At 39.8% G+C, this 14,722-nt stretch overlaps 2 protein-coding genes across 2 annotated transcripts; both read right to left on the bottom strand.

The window, feature by feature from the left end:
- Nucleotides 1–3,850: 3,850 nt before the first annotated feature.
- On the bottom strand, nt 3,851–11,196 carry asmtl (acetylserotonin O-methyltransferase-like). Its single transcript, XM_054746710.2, has 15 exons — nt 11,132–11,196; nt 10,401–10,515; nt 10,082–10,213; nt 9,939–9,986; nt 9,779–9,843; nt 9,625–9,689; nt 9,059–9,164; nt 8,376–8,649; nt 8,075–8,299; nt 6,144–6,306; nt 5,873–6,051; nt 5,651–5,783; nt 5,436–5,576; nt 5,237–5,359; nt 3,851–4,477 (listed from the first exon to the last, which is right to left on the bottom strand). The coding sequence occupies exons 2-15, from the start codon at nt 10,491–10,493 to the stop codon at nt 4,272–4,274; spliced, it is 1,953 nt and encodes a 650-aa protein (XP_054602685.1). The 5' UTR covers nt 10,494–10,515; nt 11,132–11,196; the 3' UTR covers nt 3,851–4,271.
- Nucleotides 11,197–11,657: 461 nt separating this feature from the next.
- Nucleotides 11,658–14,208, bottom strand: p2ry8 (P2Y receptor family member 8). The gene is made up of 3 exons (XM_015965979.3): nt 13,933–14,208; nt 12,585–12,898; nt 11,658–12,489 (listed from the first exon to the last, which is right to left on the bottom strand). The coding sequence occupies exons 1-3, from the start codon at nt 14,080–14,082 to the stop codon at nt 11,802–11,804; spliced, it is 1,152 nt and encodes a 383-aa protein (XP_015821465.1). The 5' UTR covers nt 14,083–14,208; the 3' UTR covers nt 11,658–11,801.
- Nucleotides 14,209–14,722: the final 514 nt, after the last annotated feature.

Here is a 14,722-nt window from a genome sequence, read left to right as displayed (position 1 = left end):
TGTGTGTGGGGGGGGGTCTACACTCATCATTCACTTAGAACACCTTGTCATGTACGAAACCATTTTTACAGATAAATCCCACCCCTAATGTAGTAAATTTGTGAGATGCTACCCAACACCACAATGGTTCTGCTGCTATAGGTAACTAAGAAATAAAAAGGACTCAGATATATATATATATATATATATATATATATATATATATATATATATATATATATATATATATATATTTATATATATATATATATATATATTTTTTTTTTTTTTTTTTTTTTTTTTGCATATAGTCAGTGTTGTGGCAGTAGTTCAGTTAGATGGTCAAGATGTAATGACAACACATTCTCACACACAAAACATCCCATCTGGTGGCATCCAGTGTAATTCTAAAATATCCAAGGTAGGATTTTAAGTTTAGGGTCATCAGTGGCTTTAAAGTGATGGTGTGTATTTTCCCTGGTGACCGGGGCAGAGCATACCTAAATCATTGCAAGCAAACAGTATTGTTGTGTGCATGTAAGACCTTACCAACGGATGCCCATTAGGGTCAAACATCCCTGGGACTGCAACCTCCAGCAAAATGACAAGCACATTAGGTTTCCTTCCATCACTGGCAACAAGTGAAGAGGTAAATGTGTAAAACAACATTTAAGAATGGCAAAAGTTTAGTAACCGCGCAAATCAGTGCAAAACTACAAATTACAAATCATTTTGCATTGTCCTCACGAACTCCCGTAGAAGTAGGGTGGGAGTGAATAGGTTGTCCCGATAGAGCAGGGGTGGGGAACCCTGGTCCATCGAGGGCCGCTGTCCAGCATATTTTAGTTTCAACCCTGCATCAACACACCTGATTTCAATCAGCAGGTGATTAACAGGCTTCTGCAGAGCCTGATGAGCTGCTGAACAGGTGAATCAACCACTGAATCAGAAGTGTTGGAGCAAAGACATGCAGGATACCGGCCCTCGAGGACCAGGGTTCCCCACGCCTGCGACAGAGAGCCTAAGTCATGCCCATCTACATTCGGACCATGGGTCCCCGGAAGAACGAAAAAATGAATGCAAGTCAATGGGGCTAAAAACGCTATTTTCTAATTCTGCTTGTTTTGTGCCATGGATATCACACATGATGTCCGTGAATTTTAAAGACACATTTTGATACCAAGAACGCGCTTATTTAAAAACGGGTGAATGATATTTTAGGTTTTGTGTGAAAGTGATGTCACTGAACCAGACACGGAGAAAACTGAGGAAAAAGGGCTGTAGGTTCATTAAACTGCAAATCCTTCCCAAAGGAGGAAAGAACCACCATTAATCTGGCCATTTGGTAAGTAGTAGCAACATTAGGGGAGAGATTATGTGGTGACGTCTCAAAATGCAACATGCCGATGTCTAATTTGTGGTCATGCTAATTACAAACTTTTACAAGCGAATAAATCTCAAAGGACGTGGTGGTCAAAACACACCTGTCACGTCTGTACTTTTCATTTAAATTGCAGTACAACATATGGGTGCAGGGCGCATTCATTTTTTCGTTCTTCCCATGAGCCGACCGGAAAGGGAGGCGTCTTAGGCTCCCCATTCTCAAGTGCGGAAGTTGGCCACACCCCTTTTGCACCTTGATCTGCACTTCACTGAAATTTGCATCGATGCAAACTTTGGCAAAGGGTAAGTCCCATAATCCATTGCTGTGTGAGAATTTTGAGAAGGCGGAGAAAACGCTCAAATGCTTTTTCTGAAAATATGTATTTTTGAATGAAAGTAGTTCATTTTAGGACGATTAATGATGTTTATTGATGCTCCAACTATTTTACACTAGGATTTAATGTGGACAGATATTAATGTACATTTTGTTAATAAAGATTTTTTAAATGCTCCCTGTCCCAGTTCAGCAATTTATTAGCACACTTGAGCACCACACACTCGAAGCCTTTTGCGCACCTTCTGCAAGTGCACTTCACAGAAGACTGTAGGACAGTTTGAGTATTGGGACTGGGCCTTAGACCCACTCCCATGTATTTTAGACCAGATGTTTATGGTTATATGTTATGAAGCCGTCAACATTTGTCAACAACTGTGCATCATTTAATTCATTTTCAGCAACATTTTAATGGATATTTCCAGAGATTACCAGTAAAAACTACACATTGTCTCTTTAAAAATGCATTAAATAGAGTAAAAGTATGACTGAGCACTATCTCCTAAAATATGTGCAGTGCTTCATTTTTAAGATTTCATTATTGAATAAAGTAAATCAATCAAATAAAATCAGTTTAGTAATCTTTATAACCTTCTGAAGATTACGTCAAGATAAAAAAATGAAGAGGTCTTTATTCTGTTCTGGTTGGGGAAGACATTTGGTCAGCAGTACTAGAACATGAGGTTTTTGACAATTCTGCAAGGTGAGTCCAAGAATACCAAGGAGAGACTTGTAGACATCCAATGAGTAAACTACAGAAAGCTGTGAGGTACGCGATGACCAGAACTAGATAAAACACAGTGCAGCCCAGTTTCTTCAGCATTTATCAGGTGCAGACAAAAACAGCAAATCAGCATAATCTAAAGGTTGCAGAGATTGTGTTCCCTTCCCTTCTGAGAAAAACAGAATTTTGTCATTGAAAACCGATTCAGTTTCAGCTTTGTGATAAGGTTTTCCATGTGCAATTAAAATGAGAGGATTTGATCGATAATACTCAAGTATTTAGGATGCAAACATCTTAACAGGAACCACGTGTGCATTTGAAATTTCTGGAAGCGGGATTTTTCTTATCTTTTGAACATTAAACGCATTTGGCTAGCAGCCCATTGCTGCATAAACGCTTGTGGATATTTTCAGGGTTAGGGTTGAGTTTTTATTTTTTCCCACATTCCTCTTGAGGACTGACCACAGGTTCCTTTTTGTTCTGACAGTGCTCCATCACGCTTACAAAGACGATGTTCATTCAATTTTTCTTGGATGGTTGGAGTTCCTCTGGGAGGATGTTTAGGTACCAATGTTTATTTGTGTCTGTTCTGAGGCTAAATTACGAGTGAGTCATTTCCATTGGCTCAGAAGCGACCATACACATAAATACTTTAGTGTATAAAATAGTACCTTCTCTTCTTTTCTGGTACCTCTAACCATAAGAGGGGTTAATGGACTTTAAGTATTCAGAAGCACATTGGTCAGAAACTATTGATTGCAATGAATTATTGAAGGTAGCTAATGGGATGTAGGTAGTCCGCTTTAGTGTTTTTTGCAGCTCATTCCAGTCGTTGGAAGCAGCAAACTGGAATGAGGAGCGGCCTGAGGAGGTGTGAGCTTTGGGAGTAACCATAGAGATGAAGTTACTGGAACGTAAATTGCGCTGCTTGTTGGAAGTGATGAGTAATGAGCGAAAATATGACGTGTTCTACCGACGATTGTTTTGTATATGAACCGATACCAATGTAACAACCTGCGGGAATGGTGAGTAGTGAAAGGGGCACCAGTGACCAAACGGATTGCTGAGTGATAAATGGCATCGAGTTTATGAAGAAGTTTTTCAGAAGCAGTCCTATAAATAATGTCACCGTTATCTAAGATGGGAAGGATTGTTATTTTGACCAAGAGTTGCTTTGCAGAATGAGTAAAGGATGACCACCTGTGGTGGTCTAAAACCCAATTCTTGACTTGACTTTATATGAATTAATGTGAATGTCAAATGAAAGTGTGCTGTCAAGCCAGTCAGATGCACAAAAATGGTTGAGCTTCTTTGCTCAAGTCTTAAAATAGCTTTAACAATAACCCCGTCATTGCCCAGAGTCTAATAAACTGCATCGCTCTTCGTTCTTACATGAGTCAACAAGAGATGCAAAAATCAGGAGTTATGGATGATGGTTCTTATAAATAAGATGTATTTATAACAATGGTTGCAGGATCTTTGCACTTACTGGTGGTGTGGAAAATTGTGGAATTGTTTTAGAAAAAAAAAAGATGGTGATGCAACTAAAACAGCAAATCTCCTTATAACTGATGATTAAGTTACTGAAGATGTAAACTTTTCATAGTTGCCATTATTAAATGGAGAAACAGTCTTCCCTCAGTCTCTAGAGGACTAAAAAAACATCTCACCATGTTCCGAAACAAGAATGTTCATGATAAACGAGCCTGAACTTTGTGCCTAAATGTGCACTTTTTTGACAGAAACATTAAAAGATGAAAACACTAAAGAAATCTTAGTGCTTCATACTGAACGTTTACCTGCAACACACAGTGTACATTATAATGCACATTACAGGACAGCCATGGTTATTCATGCTTTTATACAGAGCATTGCACCCAGGAGGCCGTTTGTGTGTTTGACATGCGCCGTGATGAAACCGTAGTTCTTCAAAAGCTGACTGTACTCTGTTGCGCTTCGCTGTTTCCCCTCGCTCATGCTGAGAGCCTGCAGCAGCCCGAGACTCGGACCGCTTCGGTTTTCCTCCAGAAAGATCTCTCCCAGCAGGAGGCCGCAGCCTGGCAGCACAAAGTATATGCAAACAGAAAACTTTAATTAGAAGTGGTGTTTGTACCCGACCATCTCCTTACATTGCCCTACTTCACGCAAAGAACAAAGTATTGTATAAGAAATTAAACATTTCAGCTTAGTCGTAAACTTTTCACTGCTTTATATTCTGCCAAGCGTTTAAAGCTTTTATACAAGTTGAAAGGTGCAGCAGGAGATGTTTTTCTTTCTGTTCAAGCAAGCTACTTTTTGGAAATGCACAATGCTTTTTCCCCCTCCTAAAGACTCAGGTTTACGTTTTTGACCCGTTTTTGATACCTTTTCTGTCATAATCCTTAATGTTGCGCATCTATATAACCTTATTTTTGTTATTATTAAAACACTGGCTAATATATTGTTGTGTTTATTGGCCGTAAGTGCAAAATCACAGCAGCTCAGTGGCACCAACAATCTGGGAAACCCCACGAAGAACAAGTCAAGACTTCCAGAATCTGCCCCAAACTTCCACCCACTCGTTCCACCTTCTCTGCTCAAAATGCCCAAGAAAACATTTCCCACAGCGCACTCATGATCATTCACAGCTGCAGTTGTGCAGGTTTAAAGGAGCTCCATGCTGTCAAGTTTTACTAGAATCAAACAGAATGACACATTTTTCCAATAAAAACATTTTCAGTTATGTGTAATTATAAGTCTAGATGCTATTTTAATTATCTCTGAAGTTACTGCACAGATAAAACATGTAGTTAGAGAAAAGGTTACCAGATATTTACCTGGAGTGCATGCATCTGCAACTTTACTCAGGAGAACATGCAGCTTCTCATCAGTCAAATCATGAAGGACTCTGACCAGGATGTACAGGTCTGCTTTGGGTAATTCATCTTTAAAAAAGTCTCCTGTTCACAAAGCAAACATCATGTATTCTAGTGACAGACGGACTGAATCCTTAATAACCAGAAGAGAGTAACGGACCAGCTTGGAACGACACCCTGTTGTCTGCATGCTGCGGGTGAAAATGTTCACTCAGCTCTACAACAGCAGGTAAGTCAAACACAGAAACCGAGAGTTCAGGGTGAGCTTTAACAAGCTCATTGGCCACTGCACCGGTGCATCCTGGGAAAAAAGGTGAAAATATTCAGAGTAATGCTTTCTGATAAAACAAAACAGTTGTTTCTTTTAAATCCTACCTCCGAGGTCACAGGCAGTTTTATAACTGGACAGGTCAAAGGCCACAGCTACGGCTGTCGCTCCGATCCTAGCAGTGCAGTGCATGGCGCTCATGAATCTCAGTCGGACTTCTTGGCTGTTGTACGCAGCACTCTTCAAACAGGCAAAAAGTCCAAATCAGCCTGATGACTTCAAAGACCTCTGGAGTGTATTCTTCTGTTTCTGAAATCTAGGATGATCACCTGGGATTCCTGGAGCTTCTCCCGCTGACTAGATCCCTCCAGGACAGCACTCTCAAGGAGGGAGAAGAGGGGCCACACTACATCGTTACAGTACTGAATGTACCCATGAAGGGAGAAATGAGCATCCGAGCACAAGAAACGTGTAGCTAGATCTGTGTTCCGGTACACAGGCCTGGAGCCTGTTGGTGATGAAGACAACAGAACACATGAAACGTTCAGATGAAACATGAAACGTTTAAGCAAAGAAAAATAAAACATAATTATAACTAACTTTTTTCTTTGGTCTTCAACAATCCTAGGGAGACACATGCTTCTAGGAGGCACCGAGTCCCCCTCACAGAGGCTTTTATCTCCTGGGCGACTTGTTCTACATCCAGCTCGGCGTTGGTGTGCAGCAGGTCAAACACACGCAGCTTGGATGCTGTAAACAAGGCCTGAGAGAGAAAAAGAGATCTGGTGACTACAAAGCTGGCTGCATGGTGGCGCAGTGGTTAGTGCTGTTGCCTCGCAACACGAAGGCCGCAGGTTCGAAACTCGGCTGCGGCCTTTCTGCGTGGAGTTGTGTGTTCTCCCCATGCATTCGTGGGTTTTCTCCGGGTACTCCGGTTTCCCCCACAGATCACAACACGCCCTATAGGTTAAAAAAAATTGTAAGTCGCTTTGGGTAAAAGCGTCTGCTAAGCACATAAACATAAAAGCACAATTCTAACCATATACTGTCATTTTTATTTATAATTTCTATTTAACACAACCAGCCTAACCTGTACATTCCTACGACCAGGACACTGTAGCCCACAATTTAGAGTTTTGATTAAAAGCATTGCTCTGCAAGCCTGGTAAGAGTCCAAACTCTTTAAAGTGTTGTTAAACTGCTGTTTTTAAGCGACTGTGTGTGCGTGTTTCTCTGTAGGAAAGAATCTATTGTTCTGATTCCTAACGAGCAGCATCTGTATTAAAACATATCAGTCTACCTCTAATAACCAGCCAACTCATCAGAGGGAGTTGTACACCAAAACCAATGCAAAAATAATGCTCAACACTGATTTGAGAACTAAGTGGACAGAAGGCATGCAGCAGCAGACTGTTCTTTGTTAATTTAAGAACTTCCTGCTTGGTTTTAAACCTTTAGTGTCTCGTTTTATCCCGTCAATGCAAACAGTAGGGATGGCAAATTAGACTGATGAATTAGCCCAATGAAATGTGGGTAAATTGAAATTTCTAAAAGCAAAAATAAAGAAATATAATTCTAGCATCACACGGGCACTAGAACACCTTCTAACCTAGAAAACCCGTGGAACTAGTGGTTGATGGTTTCTGCCGTCATTTAAAAGAAACTAAGAACAAGCAGTCAAGATAAAGAAAACCTAAAAGAAACCGCAGCTAACAGGGCTGTACAACATATCTAACAGACCGCTAATACACCAAAGTACTGTAATCTGTTCTTGTTTGCAGAAGACATTAATAAAAACATCTAAACTGTTGAGGGTGAGTTAAAATTCAAACCAATGGAAAATCTTTTAATGCATCTAATAAACTGAGTTTGCAGGTTTTAGTTTCCGTTTACTTGCTACATTTTCTTTAAAAATAAACCATGTGCTGTCGTTTCAGAGCTACAAAATGTTCCTTCTGACATGTTTTCTACATGTCTTTGTCTCACTTTCCTCTTCGACATTAGTTTTGTGGTCACCTCAAGGAGGTCATAAAAACCAGCTAGAAGAAGAAACTTTGCACCTGAACAAATCAAAGTGCAGCGTTTTAGTCATTCTCACATCTGTACAACCACAGCCCTCTGGGTTTTTAACTGGGCAGAAGGTGCACAAATAAATGCTGCAGTGTGTAGCACAATCGCCTCACAGCAAGAAGGTTGAAGGTTCAACACCAAGTTGTGGTCTTCCTTCAAACCCCCCCCCCCCCCCCCCCTCCCTCCACCCCCACCCGGCATGTGTGGGTTAATTTTTGAGTTTCCATTCAAAGACCAAAAACATGCATGAGAAGTTAATTTGCTACTTTGTTCTGAGTAAGTGTAATAATAGTTGTTCATCTCCGGGTGTCCCTGTTACGGACTAGCGACCTGTCCAGAGTGTCTCCCACCACTCGCACAGAGGCACCGGCTCCCCATGATCCTTACTGGAAGAACTGGTTACAGGAGATGAAAAGATGAATAAAGGTTCATGGTAAAAGGTCGTCACAGACAAAAATCACCTTGGATGCTTTGAATCCATCCAGAAGTTTAGAAATCTGCTCCAAATCTTCTTTTTTAGGTTCTGTGTGCTCATGTTCCGTAACGTTTAGCTCCGTCCTTCGTTCTCCACTTCTTATTAATGGTGATGAAGAACTTTCAGAGTTTAGAAGCTCAGCCTCATCGAGTTCTGTCAAGCCGTTAACAGGTGTCCAGGAACTTTCTCTGTCGCCATCTTTCCTTTTAACCTGGAGGGGAGGACGGATTGGGATTAAACAGGAACAAAAGGTGACAGATTAGGCTCAAACTGTGAGATTAACAAACTTTATGAGCTGGACTGGCATTGTGGCGAGTGGGTGTGTCTCCACAGGAGCGAGGTGACTGCTGGGTGAGTTCTGATGAAAATTGAGAGTCCTTGTGGATCAGGGGGACAGACTCGTTTGTTTTGTTGGAAATCGAGGGACAGTGGTTGTAAATGATGTCCAGCTGTCTGCAAAAGTGGTTGAGGGGGAAGCCCACAACATTTAAGAAATCTCCATGGACGTACTCTACCAGCATCCCACCAAGAGCCTGAATGCCATAGCTGCCAGCCTTGTCCCTAAAAAACACACACACACACACACACACACACACACACACACACACACACACACACACACACACACACACACACACACACACACACACACACACACACACACACACACACACACACACACACACACACACACACACACACACACACACACACACACACACACACACACAAATCAGCCATAAAACACTAAGTGTTAGGCATGTAGATTTCCAGATGACCCAGATCTAAATTTATCTCAAACAAAAAAGACAAACACAGTCTGGATAAATTTCAGGTATCAAAGAGCAACAGGTTCATTTGACTCATCATTAAATACTTTTCAATGATCGTCTGGTCAAAGTTGCCACGCAGAGAACGATCAATAGCTCTTACACGGTGAGTCTCAGAGTTCACATTTTTTCTTACGCACATGGGTTCACCACTATTGATGTACTCCCACAGCATATCTTCAGAGAGATCAGCAAACTTCACCTTTGTTTCTTCATAGAAGTCTATCAGCTGGTAGTCTACCTCATCTGGCGAGAAAAGGGAGTTGGATTGGAAATGAGATTTGTTCTCTACACTTGGAAAATTACGCCCCGCTGTGTGTACTAGAGATCTACCAAAAAAAATGAACTAATGACAATAAAATCATCCCTAGATGCTGACTTAAATAAGCCTCTAATTAATATATATATATATATATATATATATAAATGGGTGTTTTTTCTTCAATCTGCTAATTATTGATTTTGGAGGGAAATTTGAAATGACCAAAACCAGTATCAGCAGGTCAGATCTGTACAACATCTGGAGGTGACATTGGTCTTGAAAACCAGAATCCATCCCTAACTGAATCATAAAATACTGTAACATTTCTCAATGAAAATATTTTTTGCAGGACAACCATCAACCACCCTTATCCGAGACCACTTCGCTTTTGTTTTTTTACCAAAAGTGAACAAAGTCAAACCCTTTTAAAGTTTTGTGACTTACTTTCTTTCTCATGGCAGAGGACGATAGCAACACCAGTGAAAACGCTATGCTCTTTCCCACTCAGGCTGAAGCAGAAAAATAAAAGTAGTAAATTAAAACAGTGAAAACTATTGTGAAAGTTCTTTTTATTGATGAAACGACAAATGATGCTGACCTTGACAGCATCCTGTATGCATCATGTTTGTCCACTGGCTTCTCCAGAATTATGCCATCCACAGTCTGTGCAAATTAGACCCAAAAACAAGCTATCAGCTACACATAAAAACATTAAATTAGAATCAGCAAACAAAGCTTTAACTCTCTCCACAACTTACCACAATCGTGTCTGCTCCAATGACTACGTCTGGAGTCTTCAGGTGTTTCTGAAGCAAATCAGAACAGAACAAGTCAATAATGTCATCCACTTGGCTGATTTAATTTATAATATGTAAAAACAAAAAAAAAAGGTCACACTCACTAAAGGCATCCTCCTGGCCACCTCCAGAGCCTTCTGCTTGGCCGTCTCAACAGCATACTCATGAGGTGCTTTGAAAAGTCTCTTATCGAGGGTTTCTTTAAACCAAGATGGCACTACCTCAAAACGCAAACCCTGAAATGTAAAAGGTCACAAATGAAAGATGTTCTCTTTTTGTTCAGAATGACATGATCACATGTATAATAACCAGAGAGTAATTTTGTTTTTCAATTAATTTGAAATGACTCAATTTAAGTTTCTATGCAAATGTTTTTCACCCAACATTGCATACATCTATGAGATACTTTAGGAAAGCACATACCGCGTTACGGAGAATCTCTAGTCTTCTAGGAGAGGCACTGGCCAGCACCACCAGTTTACCAGCAAGTTTGGAAATGACTGGGTTCAGCACCATGGTGGCCTTCGTGTTTGACTGACTAAAGGTGAACATAGTTAAACATTACAGATGTGCTCTCATTTCTGCCGAAACCTAAGCAGAAAAACTGGGAATCAAGTGGGTTCACCTGCACATTAAGGAGCATGTAAAGACCTAAAACTGGTCCTTTAATAAACTTCAGTCGGTCATCTCTTGTTGATTTAAACTTAAATGGTTGTAAATTTAAACTCAACGTTTTTTTAATTTATTAACTGATTTCCTACCACAGTGACCATTAACTGCGTTCTTGTATCCTGTTCTCTGTGCAAGTAAACAAAACAATTAAATATTATGAGTAATAAATAAGAGTCTCCAAATAATATAAACATTTTAAAAAATCAGAGTCTCTAAAAGCAGACAAAAATGTTCTAGTGACGATACGGTGGCCTATAAGAGACACGTGTCATTTGCAACAAACATAAGCATTCCTATAATGTAAATTCATGCTAGCATACGTTCACAAGCTAACGTGACAGAAAGAAGTTGCTAGAACCGCACAATGTAGACAAGTCTGGTCAACGAACTCCCCTCAAAACAGAACTTTGTTTTGTGAGCAAAAATTAGATACATAACATTTGACAACTTAATGCTGGAGTGAATGACTGTGTAGCTCTTACCTGCGCCACTCAGGACTCAGGAAACACTGGAAAGCCAATACAAGACGAGTCGACTCACGTAAATACGTGATGACGTTTAAAAAAGAATGGGCGGATCAACCAACTCGGAGAAGTAAATTGAAATCTCGCGCGAAGAGACAAGGCCACTTCTACGACTACAAAAAATAAAACACAAAACAAATAGCGATAAAAAGAATTAATAAATTTGTTTTTGCCGGAGCAAAACAGAAAATAACAATATTCAACAAGATTTTATTATAGCAACTTCAACAAACATTAATGACAGTTTGATGAACAAAGACATTTTTAAACATTCATAATAAAATAATAAAACATTAGCTTAATCTGGCTATACAAGGCTACACAGTTTATTTACATTAATTCACTGCTGGTATTGCTCCATATTTTGGGTGAAAATGAGGTTAAATCAAATTAAATTCACATTAGAAAAAAACTTTTTCTCTTAAATGTAAAAAGCAAATGTGCAGCACTGATCCTTCTGCTCAGAGCACCTTCCTTTGTTCTATGACTCAACTCTTTAGGTGATTTTGAAATACCAATATTTTGTAAGAGCTCAACCAGCTTTCAGGCTCTCTCACACGCTTCCTTTCTTGAATCCACCTTTGTTGAATTGTTATGCTAATGACTGCAGTGTTAAAGAACAATTAACTCATTGTCCAGAGTACAACGTCTCCATCTTCATGGAGTCTGCACTAGTCACGCTCGGCAGATTCACCATCTCTCTCAACTTCATTCTGAAATCTTTAGAAGCAAAGTAGTAAATAAAAGGGTCCAAACAGCTGTTAAGACAGCTTAAACAAAGAGAGAGTTTGTATGCCATGTACACAGATTTATCAAAGAAGAGTCTTAGCACACTGTGAACCAGCAAGAGAATGTTGTTTGGAGCAAAGCATAGCACAAAGACCAAGAGGACAACAAAAGCCAGACGAATCGCCCTCTTTTTCTGGGCTGTCTTAGAATCACGGGCCAGCTTGCGTATGACACTGACATAACAGAATGTTGTGACACAGAAGGGGAACAGGAACAGGGCAAACACCAAACTGAAAAGGAAAGCAGACCATGATGCCACAGATGGCAGCATGGCTTTTTTCAGAACGTCAAAGCAAGTGGTGATCCTGAGTTCAGGGATTTCAAACGTCAGGTCTGTGGTCATGAGAGGGTGCAGGATGCTCAGCACCAAACTCCACATCAGAAAGCAGCTGAAGATTGCAACAGCCTTCCGCTTGTTCTTTCTGAATGACATAGGCTTGACAATGCCCATGTAGCGATCAATACCAATGGCCATCATGGTCAGGATGGAGCAGTACATATTGGTGTAGAAAACAAGGGTCAGGAAGCTGTGAGCAAGAGACAAGATATAATTTAATTTCATGTGTTTGAGACACAGAATTAATCAAACTCAGTAGGGTTGATGTGAGCTTATTTTGGCTACCTGCACATCCTGGACCCCAGAGTCCAGTTGTATCCATGGAGCTGGTAGGAGATCTGAAAGGGCAGGGCAGTGCCAAGAGCCAGGTCAGTGAGCGTGAGGTTTATCATGAAGATAATGGAAGGAGTCTTTGGTGTTGTACGAAAGAGGAGAAGCCACATCGACAAGCCGTTTCCCACCAGGTTAATGCCTGTTACAATCATGTAGATGATAGAAATGGCAATGCTGGTGTTCACATTCTGAAACAATGACAGTGTGGCATTGTCGAGATGGGTCCTGCTGGAATTCCCCGTCATGACTGGGTGGTCTGTCACCTCCTGCAAGACGGAGTTTGAAAAAAAAAAGATTAATTAACTTGTTCAAGACTGGAACCAAAATATAGATGTGCACTCTCTTTGTTTACTTTTTAAAGCATGTTGCTTTATGTTTTGCAATAACTGAGATAAGCAGCAAAAAACATCAGAAACTGCAAGAGAAAAAAAAAGGTTGATGCACACGGTTGTCTATTTTCTACCGCATGCAGACTATACATATTTTTCAAAAGGTGTGAAAATCTGATTTCTGATTACTTTATTCACCTGCATTGTTTCCATGCAAGAAAAAATGCTTGTTTCGGGTGGAGTTTTCACACAGGAAAAGGACATGTTTGATTTGTGGTGAGGCATGACAGCTCTGTGTACTAATCATATTCTTACAATGTTTAAAAAGGTTGGAAAGAGGGCATCAAATCTGCAAACGCTGACCATCAATAATCCTTAAATTTAGTAAAAATCAGATTATTTAAATGCAATTGCCTTTAAATGGTTTAAGCACAACATGGCACGTTAAGTAAGAGTAAAAATCACTTTCTCACAAATGTGGTGATGGGCTTGGTTTGGGCAACCTCCATAAACCAAATCCATAAATCAAACTAGCAGAAACACATCCTTGAGTCATCTTGACTTTAAGGTATTCCTCAGCAATGGAAAGTACCATTGCAACAGTGAGTGTGTTGCCACACTGCCAACTATTTATTTATTTTTATTTTCTAATTGATGTTCTGCTTATTTTCTAATTTTTTTTACTTTCATGGCAGAAAATATATTTATTTTTAATGTTGTATCCATATTTTCAGAATATTATAAACTAGTTTGGTTGTTAGAATCACATTGTGACATGACCAAACTGCTTTTATTGAAGAAGTTTTCTAAATATACACTCATAAAATTAACCAAATATATGTAAAAAAAAAATGATGGGGGCTTATCCACTAGCATATTGTTCCCCTTGGGTTTTCATCAAGACATTATTAGTACTCGAAGTTATTAACAACAAGGAGGAAAACATCAAAGTACGTATTTAAGACACTTACCAACAAGCGCAGCGAGGCAGCAAAGGCAAGTGTGTGTGTGTGTGTGTGTGTGTGTCTGTTGCAGATAAAGGTACAGATATTGTGACTGAGGAAGACTGGTGAGGAAATGGGGTTTGTGTTCGTTATAGTGCCAGAGAGGAAATGCACCATGTGACAGCCTTCACCCTACCAACTGTAGTAACGGCCACATGTTGATTTGATCTTGGTAATGACTGTTAAGAAAGTGTCATGTACACCCCCCTCTACCCCTATGTATTCACACACACACATGCATGAATGCACACACACACACACTCTTGATAATATTTAAATTGAGATCACTCTCATTTACCGACCCGGGTTTGATTTATTTCTTGCTTAGGTAAATGATCTTTCTGCAGATTTTAAGGTACATTTTACAAAATTCTAGAGAAGCACAACAGTGACCTCATGATAAACCACGATGGAAACACTAAGTTAAACCCTTTGGGAAATCCCATAACATCAAAGAGAAGTTAGTTTCATTCTCTTTTGAGCAAGTTGTCTAACAATAAAATTCTACAAGACATATGACTAAAGTAAGTAACAGGTGGTATGTTAAAGAATGCACCAGACATAATTGAGGAATCAGTTTTATTCACTATTTCACAAAGAAATTGTTCTACATTTTAGGATAAAGCTTTAGAAAGTAATCAGAGTGAAGTGAAAATGCGAGCTTTCATCTAGTTCACAAGATTCACACACTAAGTGTGCTCTTTTGTCAGCTTCCTGTTGATTGTTATAGTTCTGTTTTCTCTGGTGAAAATGCAAC

Source organism: Nothobranchius furzeri, chromosome 14 (assembly GCF_043380555.1).
Source record: "Nothobranchius furzeri strain GRZ-AD chromosome 14, NfurGRZ-RIMD1, whole genome shotgun sequence".
Lineage (NCBI taxonomy): Eukaryota > Metazoa > Chordata > Actinopteri > Cyprinodontiformes > Nothobranchiidae > Nothobranchius > Nothobranchius furzeri.
The sequence above is the reverse complement of the archived record's forward strand: the minus strand, read 5'-3'. Positions and strand labels throughout refer to the sequence as shown.

Coding starts and splice junctions, on each gene's coding strand:
- asmtl (XM_054746710.2), bottom strand. CDS start 10,493: ATGGTGCTGAACCCAGTCATTTCCAAACTTGCTGGTAAACTGGTGGTG. Junction 10,214..10,400: donor TAGAGATTCTCCGTAACGCG/GTATGTGCTTTC, acceptor TTTACATTTCAG/GGTTTGCGTTTTGAGGTAGT. Junction 9,987..10,081: donor TGGCCAGGAGGATGCCTTTA/GTGAGTGTGACC, acceptor GATTTGCTTCAG/AAACACCTGAAGACTCCAGA.
- p2ry8 (XM_015965979.3), bottom strand. CDS start 14,082: ATGGTGCATTTCCTCTCTGGCACTATAACGAACACAAACCCCATTTCC. Junction 12,899..13,932: donor CTGCCTCGCTGCGCTTGTTG/GTAAGTGTCTTA, acceptor TCCGTCTTGCAG/GAGGTGACAGACCACCCAGT. Junction 12,490..12,584: donor CTGGGGTCCAGGATGTGCAG/GTAGCCAAAATA, acceptor TCTTGCTCACAG/CTTCCTGACCCTTGTTTTCT.